Source organism: Brassica napus, chromosome C2 (assembly GCF_020379485.1).
Source record: "Brassica napus cultivar Da-Ae chromosome C2, Da-Ae, whole genome shotgun sequence".
Classification (NCBI taxonomy): Eukaryota; Viridiplantae; Streptophyta; class Magnoliopsida; order Brassicales; family Brassicaceae; genus Brassica; species Brassica napus.
Genome location: NC_063445.1, coordinates 6,789,783 through 6,804,753, shown reverse-complemented (window position 1 = coordinate 6,804,753; position 14,971 = coordinate 6,789,783). Strand labels below are relative to the sequence as shown.

The 14,971-nt window shown below is 33.6% G+C and overlaps 3 protein-coding genes across 5 annotated transcripts; 2 read left to right on the top strand and 1 right to left on the bottom strand.

Annotated features, from left to right (window-relative positions):
* Positions 1-580: 580 nt before the first annotated feature.
* LOC106416368 lies at positions 581-1,933 on the top strand. The gene is made up of 4 exons (XM_013857236.3): positions 581-1,079; positions 1,174-1,216; positions 1,319-1,443; positions 1,547-1,933. The coding sequence occupies exons 1-4, from the start codon at positions 948-950 to the stop codon at positions 1,646-1,648; spliced, it is 402 nt and encodes a 133-aa protein (XP_013712690.2). The 5' UTR covers positions 581-947; the 3' UTR covers positions 1,649-1,933.
* On the bottom strand, positions 1,675-5,618 carry LOC106416367 (D-inositol 3-phosphate glycosyltransferase-like). Its single transcript, XM_013857235.3, has 2 exons — positions 4,865-5,618; positions 1,675-3,093 (listed from the first exon to the last, which is right to left on the bottom strand). Exons 1-2 carry the CDS (start codon positions 5,354-5,356, stop codon positions 2,071-2,073), a joined length of 1,515 nt encoding a protein of 504 aa, XP_013712689.2. The 5' UTR covers positions 5,357-5,618; the 3' UTR covers positions 1,675-2,070.
* Positions 5,619-8,766: 3,148 nt separating this feature from the next.
* Positions 8,767-13,813, top strand: LOC106416662. 3 transcript variants are annotated; one of them, XR_002655735.2, is made up of 6 exons: positions 8,767-9,167; positions 9,239-9,436; positions 9,586-9,793; positions 11,814-11,964; positions 12,607-12,714; positions 13,309-13,813. XR_002655735.2 is itself a non-coding variant. In XM_013857583.3 (5 exons), exons 1-5 carry the CDS (start codon positions 8,946-8,948, stop codon positions 13,461-13,463), a joined length of 891 nt encoding a protein of 296 aa, XP_013713037.2. In that variant the 5' UTR covers positions 8,773-8,945; the 3' UTR covers positions 13,464-13,813. The 3 variants fall into 3 exon arrangements, 2 of the variants coding, with proteins under 2 accessions (XP_022551626.2, XP_013713037.2); XM_013857583.3 differs by lacking the exon at positions 11,814-11,964 and having other exon boundaries at positions 8,773-9,167; XM_022695905.2 differs by lacking the exons at positions 11,814-11,964; positions 12,607-12,714 and having other exon boundaries at positions 8,769-9,167.
* Positions 13,814-14,971: the final 1,158 nt, after the last annotated feature.

Genomic DNA, 14,971 nt, shown 5'->3' with positions numbered 1-14,971 from the left:
ATAATTCCAAATGATTGATTTGTGAGCATTCAAGATAAAGAAGAAGAAAACGAATAGACTTCATCAAGTGGAGAATTTCTGTGGACCAAATCTTCTTGTCTTTGATCATATGTTCTTTTATTAATGCTAAAATAATTTTATAGATATAAAGTTAAAACCAATATAATAGTATTGTTTTTGGCATAATGCTTTTCGTATTATTTAAAAAATTAAAAGGCAACTATTTCATATCTAAAAAACGGATCATGCGTGCTAGTTAAAGAAGCTCAAGTTCTTCTGTTTTCTTTTCCACTTTGGCCCTATGTAATAAAGAAGGGTCGGCAACTTATCCTCGGAATAAGACGTGGTGACAGATCATTGGTCCGACATGAAAATCCGACGCCGGACTTATCCTCTTCAAGATATCTCTTTATGTTATTACAAGAAGTCTGAGAAGAATCTCATTGTTTGTGTCTCTATCCAGAAGAAATAAAGAATCCAAAATTTTCAGTAGGTTTTCAACAAAAAAATATATAGAAAATTTTGAAATAAATCGTTACAATTGAAAACAAAAGTTAAGCACTAACTATAAAGAATGGCAAAGAAGAAAGATAGCGAAGCTTCTAAATTTCTCAAGCAAGAAAAATAAATTTGAAATAATTTATAAATAGAAATGAAAAAGAAGCAATAGTCTTTTCGACGTCAAGAAGAGAGAACATACACTAATAAGGGGATTCTTTTTCTTGATGGATGATGATGATGATGATGAGGATCATGATCACAATGGTTCCACTATCACCATAAACTAATCCCTTGTAGCATTATGTATATATACCCCCATTGTGATCATGTCAATATACAAACATTACAGAACTGTCCTCTTCTTCATTCTAGTTCTCTTAACATAAAAAGAATCACAAAGAGAATCTGTTTCAAAGTGATTAGAGTATAGGCTTCGACAGTTATTAATGGAAGGTAAAGGACGAGTAGGATCATCAAGTTCTTCTTCTTTCACCGCCGAAGTCTTTGGCTTCAAAGATCCTTCGCCGCCATCTTCTTCCTCTGGAATCTTCTCTTCCATTTTCCCTCATCCCTCCAAGGTTATATTACCTTCCTTTTCTACTACTTTTGTTTCTTGAGTGATCAGAATGGTTCTTGAAGCTTACTATTCGGTTTCTTGATTTGATTTCTCAGGGTGTTGCAAGAGACGGTCCAAGCTCCAAACATGGTTCACAAGGTCAGTTAGAAAAAAACTTCCTTCTTATTTGTTCACTTAATACTCTGCTTTCTTTGTTCAAGAGTAGCTCTCCTCTTCTAATGAATATGTTTTCTGATACAGCTCAACGTAGAGAATCTGCAACTGCGCAAGAAGACAGAGTTGAGCCATGTCATCTAAGCTCTTCTCTTTACTACGGTGGTCAAGACGTATACTCTCGATCCAGCACCAACCAAACTTACCCTACAGTGAGTCTTCATAATCTACCTAAATTTTGCTAATCGATTTCAATAAATAAATAAATAAATAAATAAAAGGGGGACTTGACTGATCAGAGAAACCATTTTTCAGGTAAGAAACGAGCGTCTAAGAAGCGGAGAAGGCGATACTAATGGACAGAACTCACACGATGTTTCAAGAGGAAACTGGTGGCAAGGTTCTCTTTATTACTAAAGAACCAGTTCCTTTAGTTTCTTTGTAAATATCTCCACAAACCCCATGAAAGCTCAAGCCAAGTACTATCTACCGAACCAAGACTTTGTATAAATAAGTTTATGCAGAAAAATTATTAGACGATTTCTAATATTAAAAATAATATAAAAGAGATCTCCTAGTAAAAGTGTCTTGAATAGATTTGTCTAGTACTTGTTCTAATCATTTGTGTCAGTATTTTCTCTGCTTTTTCTATGTCTCATGTTAAACAAAGATATGAAAACCTTAGAATTTTACCAACTCAAACAAGTGACCAAACCAGACATCTTTACGTAGGAACCAACGCATGTAAAATTAATCTTCTTCTTACAGAACATCACATCTTTCATGTTTTACCAAATGATTAGTTTTAACTCTACCAGTATAACTATAGCTCAAATGTATCAAGCTTGTATTGTACAGTAACTCTTATCCGAAATGCAAAGAAACAACCTTTCATACGCATCAGCCATTTTAGACGCGGTGAAAAGCCTCAACGATCGTTTACGTGCCTCCTTGCCTTTCCTCTCCAGTTCCTCTGTTCCATCACTAACAACTCGTGAAATCGCCTCCGCGAGAGACTCCACGCTGGGCGAGAAAGTATATCCCAAATGCGGACCAACGACCACGGACCCAGTGATACTCGCTAGCCTCGTGGCTAAGACTGGTTTCCCTGAAACCATAGCTTCCAAAAGAGTGTGATCAAGCCCCTGAGCTCTAAGCGTCGGGTTCACAAACACATCGATGGCATTGTAGAACTCCGCTAGCTTTTCTTGATCCAACGGTCCAAGAACGATCACGTTATTAGACCCGAGTTCTTTATATCTGTTTCCCCATGGTCCATCTCCCGCCACTAAAACGACGACGTTTTCTCGCGCTTTCTTGTTTTCTTCAAACACACGTTTCAAAGCCGAGAACATCAAAGGATGGCCTTTGTCTTTAACCAACCTCCCCGCGATTCCAAGAACCAGAGGAGGCTCTCTGTTCTTGACGACGCTCCTAACGCCGAATCTCTCTCTGAACCTCTCGCGTTTCGAAACGTCCAGTTTGAAAACGCTCTCGTCGACGCCGTTTAGTACGATGTGGACGCGTTCCTCGGGGATCATGTAGATCCTCTTGAGCACGTCGCCGCAATGATCGCTAGTTGCCACGTGGTGAGCGTACCGTTGGAAGAACTTGACTTCCTCCACGACACGCTTGGCTCGCTCCGTAAGAGCTGGAGCGGAAGGCGGTGGCTGTTCTGCTTCTGCTCCGGCGGCGACGTCCGCTTGACGGAGGAGTTCTTGGATTATGTCGGAATGAAACGTCTCGTAAGCGATTCCATGCCACGACGCGACAACGTTTTGGAGGTTCTTGGCTCGTGTGTGGAGAAGCCCGACGCTCTCTGTGTGAACCACATCGAATGGTCTTCCACTAGCGTTCTGCGTCTGCGATTTTAGGGGGGAAAAATCGCGTATTACGAGTCGACAATCATAGGTTTTTAATTACATAAAGTTTTTATGTAAATATAAAGAAATAAAAATAAGGGAAAATTTTGGAAAAATACCTTCATATGAGTTTATATTTTGTAAATTACATTACTTATTATTGTTTTTGAAAACTGCACTCAGTTATAGATAAAATGACCAAAATACTCTATTTAAATGTTTATATGTATTCTAATATTTAATTTTAAAATGTTTAAAAAGTAAATCCAACAACAATCAGGTTTTATATTTTCTTTTCTAAATAATAATCTTAATATCTATATAAAATCTTATTTAAAATTTTATTCATGCGACAATATATTATTATCTCGTTGGAAATCTCTGTCGTCACTGTCATAATGGAGAAAACTTATTAACCCCCACACGAGAATGTAACCAATTTTGGAAACTCTAAAAAAAGAAATCAAGTATCCATATTAATCTGAAGCACAAGCTCGACTAGCTCCACTGTTGCTTCCCCGGCAAAATGCTTTTAAATATTTCATCACTATTTAATATACTTGTTGGTAGGATCTTTTCAGAAACAAAAACCAATCAATCAACATTACAAACTTCTTTAGCAAATACTAATGATCCCTTGAAGATTTTTTTTTGTTTTGATATTAGATCAGACACTCATGAAAACAATCCAGGATATATAAAAACAAATGGTGCATTGATGTATCTCTTTTCTTTTTGCTTCAATTTATTAGTTACTGTAACTTTGTACTTTGATTAGCATGATTACATGGAAGATAGTATGTTTAAGAACTTTGTGCATATGGGCACATAAGAATTCGTGGAGTTGCAGTTAATTTTAAGTGTGTAGTTTGCCTGTTTTTAATGATGGTTGATGAACTTGTAAAACAGTTCAATTTATTTGGTGAAAAACTAGACCCCAACAATATTATGTATTTATCTCAAATATAAAATTTTCACACACATAAATAATAATAATATTTTTGTATTTACATTTTAGTTATTTAAATTTGTAATATTAGAATCAGGATAAATATGTCTTATCATATACAATAAAGTGTAGTTTTCAAAAAGAAAAAAGAGAAGTGTATTTTTCAAATTTCAAATGATAAACGGTGTATATTTCAAATTATTCCTAAAAATAAGTTGTTTACATAATTTAAAAACGCGGATGCCTAGTCAAAAATTCGGCCACTAATGACTTAACGCCTGGCGCAAGAATACCGATTAAGACCAAATCGAATCAATTTACTGAAAATTAGTAAGAAGTTACAGAAATTAAGGTATTATAATTTTTTTTTGGGAGAATTCTAATTTTACCATAGAATTTTCAAATTATTTTTTAAAAGATGATAATTTTCATAAGATGAGAAAACTAATCTCTTTTTTTTGTATGCTGGAAAAACTAATCTTTTTTTTTTGTTAAAGGAAAAAACTAATCTAACTCTCTTAACTCATTCATAAACGTTTATAATAATTATAAAAGTTTTAAAACAAAACACACTCCTTAATACTAAACTTAAATAATAATCACTAAACCATAAACCTAAAATGTTAGAATATTTTTGATTCAGTTATTTTTGAAAAATAATAGCTAATTTGTGGTATTTTAATCTCTTTTTTTTTTCCAAAAACCAAAGGGTTGAAATTTTAAATATTGCATGAAACGCAAAATGGGGGAAACGCAAAGCATTGGCGTCCAAACCAGCGACGCGGTATAAACGCAGAAGCAATTTCAAAATTCTATGTCTACCTGAAGCTCTTGCGAGAGGGAAGCTTGATCGAGATATCCACCGGAGGTTGGCTCAGAGAGATGAAACCGAAGATTTTTCAGTCCATACTCAGGGAAGGACGGAGACGCGGCGGTGAAAACATGAACCTCATGGCCACGATTGGCTAGAGCAAGGTGTAGCGTAAGCGCGTGCCTCTCGAGCCCACCAGCTTGTGATTTTTGCGGCCATTTCTTAACCACGACAGCGATCTTGAGAATCTTGTTCGGTTTGGACGGGGAGAAAGTGAGATGGTTCCAAGCAGAAGAGAAGGTAAGAAGATCGATGGTTTCGTTATCGTGGGTGTGGTCGAATGTGTGATCAGTGTTGGGATTGTGGTCGTAAGGAAAAGAACAGAGTGTGGTGTTGTGTCTGAAGAGGAAAGAGACGAAAGAGAGGACAGAGATGAGGAGAGTGAAGTGACAGAGGTATCTGAGACTGAAGGAGAAACTCATCAGTGGGTTTTCTCTAGCCATGGAAAGTGACAGTGACAGATCGAATCTGGAAACTCGAGTTGCATCGTTTAAGACAGAGAAGAAGTGGTTAGTTTGTCAGTGGATTGAATCGGGAACAACGTTTGACTTTAAGAGACTTCGTTTAGATTCGATTAGATTAAACTAAAGTCCGTATTCTTTAAGTCATATGCACATGCTCTCTCCAAAATTCAATGAATCATCGCAGTAACGTCACGCACATGCCCACGCGCCTTCGTAATGCGGCGGTGGACGAAGTTGAGAAGGGGGTGGGAGCCATTGGTTGCTATACTGCGTCCAGTCCCAAGCGAAGAAAAACGTCGAGTCGTTGAAATTGTGAGGTGGTGGTAAGCGACGAAGTGTATGTAGAAAGGAACAAAAAGGAAAAAGAATACGCCGTTGCCGGGCAGCGAACCCGGGTCACCCACGTGACAGGTGGAAATACTTACCACTATACTACAACGACATTGTTGACAGTGGCGATCCATGATATTATAAATACAATGATACATATGGTGAATTTTAAATACAAAGTCTTCACTATCTACGTTCAATTGTAAATTTGTACATATGTACAATTTAACATTTTTATGTTTTCCACTGATGTGCCTGAAAGCAATTCTAATAAATAAAAGTATTTATTAATCAATAAAAATATATCAGCATTAGTAGTTTGATTATCCCACACTCAAAAGTCCAATAGATATATGGTTAATGGTTGTTAGCTAAAGGCTTTGCCATAAAGTGATATTAGACCAACTTTCTTTTAACAAAAAACAATTAATATCGAGTAAAACGTTGCAGATTCGGGAAATAAACCAATATTTCTCATATAGAATGTGAATTGAATTCTATAAGCAATCATCAGTTGGTGGTAGTAGGTATTATTTTAGTGTAGTTATACCAAGAAAAGGTGTGCAAACTTACGTTTGGTCAGATCAGAAAGGGTGAACTAACCTTACTTAACATCAAATCCTTAAACCAATATATGATGTTGCATGGTATCTTGTAATGGTTAGAAGATCTTCATTAATTTGAAGTGATAAGAAGAATCATATTGTATGTCCTAGCTAACATAATTTGAGGCATGGCATACACGACACATAGTTTGTATTATAAGTTACTTATTTAATATCTTTGGAAGCAATGATCTTAATATATATCCAGTCTATCTGATCATATTAATAAGTTTTTTTTTTTGCAATGCGTCTTCAGAATGTTAATAACTCTTCAGACTTTCAGTCTCACAATGAGGACTTACTTACCATGGTAGATTGGTAGTTGAGAGATTGTGGAGGTGATTAGTTAGGCTGTTGGAAGTTTCTTTAGTTTTATTTTTTTATCTACAGTTAGAAAAATTGTCATGCTTTATTTAGATTTTAAAACTAAAGCTGAAAATAAAAAAATGGTTGTAAGAACCTTGTTTTTCAAAACAAAAGGTATTAATATAGAAATATTTTTTATTCATTTTTTATTTAGCTTTTATATAGATTAGATACAACTAAATAAAAAATCAGCTAGCACAACCAATCCACTATAGCTTTTGTTTTTATACTACAGTTTCAAAAAATCAGAGATCAAAAACTTCTCAAAGTTTTTTAAAAAGTTAATTTGGGACTTACCATAAAAATAAATTTGAATACTAATTAAACACGGCATATAAACAAAGATAACGTATTTTACAACATTTTTAGACAATTTATAATAAGTTAAATGATATGTAATGATGACTAAATACCATTATTATTTTCCATAGTCACATGATAGTTGTTTAAGCTTTAGATGGTAGGGAAAATCAATTTTGTTTGAATACATTGTTTTAAGAGAATGTTTACTGAACATTCACCTAAAAAGGTTCGTTATAAAAAAATGCATTCATATTGCAACCAAAAAAAAAAGGAAAAAAGAAATACATATGTATATTTATTTGAGAATTCGGCCAAAAAACACTGAACTTTGCGAAAATTGCCAAAAGAAACCTGGACATATGAGCTAGCCAATAAAACTGTGAACTTTTGTTGACTTTTTTAGTTTATTAAGAAACTTACGATTGACTGACCAGTTTAACACACCGTTAACAAATAAATAAGCGGATGTTAATTTTTGGTGTTAAAGTATACGACGTCGTTTCATCTATTTGTCTGATTAAAGACAAACGACGTCGTTTATATAGCTTTGTTATTAAAAATATAGGTTTCCAACGGCTCGAACTCGTTTACTCGGGTTTAATGGTAGGGGTTTTTGCCACTGAGCTAGTGGACTTTGCAATAGATTTACGAACACAGTTTGTTTTATTCTCTTCGAATCCGAGTTAAAAGACAAATGAATGAAACAACGTGTTTTATATTGCTTTTTTATTAAAAAGATGGGCTTCCATCGGCTTGAACTCGTGCACTCGGGTTTAATGGTAGGGATTTTTGCCACAGAGCTAGTGGACTTTGCAATAGATTTACGAACACATTTTCTTTTATTCTCTTTGAATCCGAGTTAAATGAATCAAAAAGAAACGACGGCGTTTTCTCCTCCGATTGGTATAAACCCTAAATTCCCAAAATCATAAATCCAGTTCACGGTTCAAGCTCGATTCTCTTCGATCTCGTCCTTAAGAATCTCGATTCTCACCTTTCCTTCTTCGAGTATCGCATGATGAGTTCGGGTTGTGAGGATTCGTCTGTGAATACGATGGGAATTCGTGGTATCCCGGAGCAATGCTGGTGTGGTCGAAGAACTGGGATATACACATCAAAAACGAAGGTCAATCCAGGAACCGCTTCGTCACTCCCGTAATCAAAATTCCTCATCGCTCCGGAAATCATTACCTCCCTTCCATTCCTTGTGAACTTCGTCTTTACCATCTCCTCACATCACAAGAAAAATCCCCAAATCGATTTGAGAAATTAGGGTTACGTTCAAACACGGGTTTCGTTTTGTTTAATTTCAATCAAACACATCTTTTGATCAATAAAAATAAACATGTGTGGTAATCTTCCGAAAAATCCACTAGCTCAGTGGCAAAACCCCCTAAGGACCACGAGTGCACGGGTTCGAGTCCAGCCAACAACAATTTTAATTAACCAAAACGACGTCGTCTTGAGATTTTGTCTTTAACAAAACAATTGGATGAAACGACGTAGTTTCACTAAACAGCAGTAATTAACGGTGAGTTAACACTGTCTTAACTGTCGGTTAACGGTGTGCTAATCTGGTAAGTCAATCGTAAGTTTGTGAATAAACTAAAAAAGTCAACAAAAGATCTGGGTTTTTTTGGTCAGACTCGAGTACATGTTTGTTTTGGCAATTTTCACAAAGTTCAGTATTTTTTTGCCCGATTTCTCATATTTATTTGTTCTTCTTTTATTTTTTAAAACGGATTATTTGTTCTTCTTTTAAAATAGCTTTCCTTAATCCTTAATCCCCTGGTGGGTCGCAAACTCGCAACAATTGACAGGTGAAATTGTCGTAACGCCTTCTGATAAAGCTGTCATCTGTACGGTCTTCTTCTTCCTTCTTTTTATATCTCTTAAACTCATAACTTCTCTGTCTCTTCTCTCTCTTCTTGCTTTCCTCTGTTTCTCTAGACAATAAGCATCAAATGGAATCTACGGAACTACAAGACATAGATTTCTTTAGCTCCTTTTACGATCACACAAACTCAACTTTCTTCACTCCAACCACAAACTCGCTCCTATCCGACTACGTATCAGAAGACCCGGTTCCACCAAAGCCACCAAACGATGAAGAAGACGAGTACGTTGCAGAGTTGACTCGCCAGATGACTAACTATATGCTTCAAGACGATGAAAAGCATCAAAAGGTACACATTTTTTAAGAACACAACAGGTTCGACTCTTCTCTCTTTACTAATCTTTCCTCTTCTTGGTTCAGTCTTGTAGTGGTCGCTCTGGCTCACCGCAATCGACTCTTTGGTCACCGTTCGCCTCCGGTAATAGCAGCCCGATTGGTCCTTCACGAGAACCAACGCCGCCGCTAACTCCGGTGACCGTTGAGACTAAGCCTGTTATGATTCCTACCCAATCAAAACAAGCTTTAATCGATGACCAGATCCGATCTATTCAAGCTAACGTGAGCTCATGTTTTATCATTTATTAATTTTATATTCAGAATCTTTATAAAAGAAAAAAAATCCTTTGATTATAAATGGGTTTTGTTACCACCGTCGGATGCATCGATGTTTTGAAAAGTTAAAAAGTTCGTTCACTTTCTATATATAGTTCCATAAGATCAAAAAGGAGAAAGATAAGCAAAGAAACGATGACGTAGTAGGACACAAAGCAAGGAACTACCAATACCAACAGAGACCAAGGTCGGGCGTGAAGGCGGTGTTCGTTGACGGATCCGGTTCTAGAACCGGGTCGGGTGGAACTGGAGTGTTCTTACCACGTTGTCATGGTACTGTTGTGGAGTCGCGCAAGAAATCAGGTTAGAGCCACTAATAGTAGTAATTTTACCATTATTACTCTTTCTCTGTAAAATTGTCAATCAAATAGAATTATTATTTTCAGTTACTGCTTTAATTGAAAAAAATATATATTCATTGTTTTATTATTACTCTAGGTTTGATGAAAATAACTCTATTTTTCTTCTCTTTTTTTTTCCACTTCGTATATTTCTATCTTTTACTTCAGAACTTAGTTTTTTTTTTGTCAACACTTCAGAACTTATTGTTTGTGTTAAGAAACAGAGTTAGTGGTTTAAAGAAGGTTACGTACAATAAACGACAAAAAAAATAAAGCTGGAATGACGTCGTCGTCTAGAATCTAGATACTTCGAGATTCCTACTTTGTTTTTTTGGGGTTGACAAAGTGAGAATCTTGTGTATATAGTAGATTTTAGTAATTTTATAATTTTGTACATAATATAACAAGTATACACCACTATTAACTTTAGAGATAGATTAAAGAGAACTCTTGATTAAATACTATGTTAGAGTGTAATTCTTTTATGTGATCGACGAGATTGATAAAATTACATATCCCTGCCAATTGACATGCACTTGCCGAATCGATTTTCGGTGTTCAACAAATTCCCCTGTTCTCCTTTACTCACAACTGTTTGTTTTTTTATTCATTTAGTTATAGCTAAGCTGAAAATGTTAGAAGGATTCACAAATTGTGACATAAATAGATTTGAGTTATTCTTGGGTTCACCCCCTAGGGTGAACCTTTAGGTTCACCAACCAATAGAAAATTGTCATTTTAAATATAGTATCTTTTAATTAAGGAAACCAAATAACTTGCAAATTATATTATTTTTTCAAAATAAAATTTAAAAATAAATAAAAATAATATATAAAAAACGAATTCAAAAAAAAAAATGTTGTCAACAAAACACTAAACCCTAAGCTCTAATACTAAACCCTAAACTCAAATCCTAAACCCTAAATCTTTGGGTAAACCCCTAAACCCTTGGAAAAACACTAAACATGTTGTCAACAAAACACTAAACCCTAAACTCTAATCCTAAACCCTAAACCCTTGGGAAAACCTTAAACCCTTGGGTAAACCCTAAACCCTTGGGTAAACCCTAAACCCTTGGAAAAACACTAAACATTTGGATAAATTCTAAATTATAAATCTTAAACACTAAACTCTAAATCTTAAAAATAAATATTTTTTTTAAATAATCTTTTTTTAGAACTATTGTTATTTTTATTTATTTAATTTTTTATTTTTTATTTTAAAAGCATAATATAATTTGGCAAGTTATTTTGTTTCCTTAATTAAAATATACTAGATCTAAAATGACAACTTTCTATTGGTTGGTGAACCTAAAGGTTCACCCTAGGGGGTGAACCCAAAAAAAAGTCAATAGATTTTATTTGAAAGATTAATAGTTGGATTAAGATTAGGTTGAGTTAATTTAGCTGGTTGAGTACAATCATTACAAGCTCAAAACTCAATTATTTAGGACAATTTTTATAATAAGAATCTTTCACTTGCATTATTACATCGTTTGACTGAGTATACCAAAGATTCCTTCTCACCTATTAATATCTCTTTTTTTTCTTTTAAGATTTTACGTGGCTGACTGGCTGGTGGTGGGACAGATTTGCCCTACTTGATTAGAATATTGCCTCAACTTGCTGGTTTCCCTTTCAACAAAATAGACCCTTTAAGTTCAAAAATCATTATCATTATTGTAGAACCTAAAATTTACGCTAAGTATTTGATAGTGATCAGAAGTTTGATCTAGGAAAGACAAAAGATGTAGGCAACGATATCTTTAGAACACAACGATGTTAACAGTTTCCAGTAGGCAAAAATGGACTTTATTGATGAATAGAATCGAATACAATAAGTTAAACTAGATCGAATTACACAAGTGAGATCGGTAAAGAAAATGATCTAAGAACAAGAGAAAATAATGTCGATGTATATGTGTAGTTCTCTCTAGGGTTTTCAACGTGTCTCAGGTTGTATCCCTTCTTCTTCCTTTATAGTACGCCGACCTCGTGATGTTCGTAACGGCTCCGAGATCTTCATCTCTTGTTCTGCGATCTCCGACGACCTCGACGACTCTTCTTCGAACTCGACCATTTTCTATGGGCTTCAACTCCCTAAGACTCATGTCTTTGATCGCGGTCCGTTAAGGTATTACTCAAAATTGGGTCCAACAATTATCTTTTCGTAAGACCTTGCTAAGTTCACTCGACAAGTGGATTATAGTCTAAGATAACCTATTCGTCTTGTGGTTCTTCCTCATGTCACCGTTCGATCATTGACGATACCCACTGTATATCCTAACCACATAGTATAAACTTTTCTTTCTGTCTTAAGTATAGTATTAAACCCACACATATGTAACACTAATTAACCAAGGCTTTCTCATATTCTTTTTTTTTTTCTTTTTGTAACACTTTTCTCGTATTCGTTAAACACGAATAATTATACATAATATTCAACATTAAGATTCTTTGATTGTTTCATTTTCTATTCCTAAACGTTACCCAATCTAGGAGTCGGTGGGTTAAACGAATATCATCAACCTTCTGATAAATTTATTCTTTCTTTTGGCATAACTTTGATTTGATGTGACTTAGATATTGGTGTGAGGTGGTGGCAATTTACTATATATTGTACTATTAACATTGTCGTTCTATGAAGCTGATGTCTCAGCCAAACAATTTCCTAAAGTTATTACTCTGAGAATTAAGTACCAGACCGGTTTAGTTTGGTTTAGACGTGGATTTGGTTTGGTTTTGACTTTTTGTTTGAAAAAAAAATGTTTTGCAGGATGTTCAACAGTAATTATACCAGCAAGAGTAGTTGAAGCCTTGAAACTTCACTTTGACAAATTGGGTGTTCCTTCCACATTCTCATCTGATATCCCTCCTTTTCATGGTACCAACCCCACATATCGTTTTCCTTATTCAATTTTTCTATTTTTTTAAAAAAAAAATTTATTCTTTTGAGTAAAGTTATGATTTACAAGAATTAGCTATAACATATATCCCTGCATCTGTATACATTTATAAACAGTACAAAACCTCTCAAAATTTTCTCGGAAATTGAATCTTCATTGCTATATATTATTTTATATTGAAACTTCTTTATAAAACCCTAAAACAACAAAAATAATTATCTAAATTTATAATTAATAAAATAAATAATAAGATATTTGAAAATGTTCCAAATACTTATCTACATCAGAACTTCCAGCTAATTAGATTTTGGACTTTAATAGCCATGTGATAGATCAAGGTGTCGATTTGTAAGAAAGTTTATTACCGAAGGATCTGTTCGCCACGAAATTAAATAGTTAGCATTAACTTACATCATATTAGTCACATGTAAACTAATATAATTCGAAGTATGTTGTTTTTTGTAATGTTAGGTTTTTAGTATCATCTGATATAATTCTTGATACGTTTTTTTTTGAACCGGCCAGTTAAAGGTCTTCAATTGATAATTATTGAAACTATTTACCATACACAGATGCTTTGTTGGTGTCCATGAAGAACAAAAACAGCAGAAGTACCAAAGGCAGTTCATTAACTCAGGCACAAAGTGGACCACCATACACGGCAGAAACGTCGGCCGAGAGTCACCAAGAACCACCGGCGGATTTGCCACATGAATGGACGTACTGATCAAACATCGGCACATGCTCGTGATTGCTGAAATTGTAGGTTTTCGAAAGGTAGTATCTTTTCGGATTGAATATTTTATATAGTGGGGTCAAAATATAAATAAATAAAAAGCGTTATAATCATTATTTTAGCTGGAAATATATAAATTTTAAAAGGGGTGAATTTGTTCTTTTATTATATTGGTAGTTCCACATATACTCTGGTTAAGTAAAATCAATAATTCTTATGATAAAAGAACAATAAAATATGCCTGTCTTTTGTAATAAAGGGATGGTTGTTTTTATGTAGGATTCCTTGTAACAAAATCATCGCCAATGTAATAAAAATAAATAAAAGACTTTATTTGATTAGTTAGCCTTAGTTCTTACGTCTACTTTATATGCTTAAAGTCTCTGCAAATTACGCCTATAGAGTTACAGTCAGTATTTTGCCTTTTTGGAATAACTATTAGTTTAGTATCTATACTATTAAAAAAGAAAGAGTTTTAAAAAATTTACTAATAAAAAATTGTTGGACCTATTAGTTATTAATTTAAACCATTATCTACTACCATCGTCTTATACTTTCTAAAATAATGTTTATAATACTTTCCTTAACCGTGAATTCAAGCCGGTTTGTATTATATAAATTACTCAAAACAATAATTGATTCATGCACAAACGGTTATTCACAGCTTGGACTATACTGCATGTATATAATATACAACTAATCATTTTTAACATACACCTAATATTAGTCTCATACTACTATTTAATTAGCACAATCGATCATTTGTTGTTCATTTGCTACATAATCTGGAGTAAAAGAATTGGGAAATAAATATTTATGAAAACTAACATAATGACACCAAATATTATTTTATTAAACCTATGTATCAATATTCAAAATAGATCATTCAAATATCATGCATATTTTCAATACAAACCAAAACTTTATATCCTAAATATATATCATTTACATATTTGAATATTATTTTTCGCGTATAATATTATTCATCAATCAAAAATTAATATATATACAAAAATTAAAAATATTATTTATTTTGTTATTTTATACATAAAATTGATATGAAAATTATGAGTGTTTAAGAGTATTTTAAAAATTATCATAAAAATTAAATTTTAAATGTAAAATAAAGTACAAACTTATGATATGTTATCAATAATAAAAATAAACTAATAGTATCATATCAATAAGTTTTTTTATATTATCATTTTTAGTTGAATGCCATGATAAAAATTTCATCAAAATCTAAGGAATCACAAGTTTATACAGTATTGAAAATTATATGAGCAATGCAACTAAAAAATAAAAATATTATCAGATATTTTATGTTTTTATTGGATCAATGGTATCAGATCGCGGTTTAATAGCGAATTTTTGAGTTTTTATCGGAGTTTATCTTATTTTTAATTAATGAATTTTTCATTAAATCTGAACCGAATTATATACAAAGTATTGAATCTATGGATTGAACCACGGGTCTGAATCAGATATTTTTTAAACCC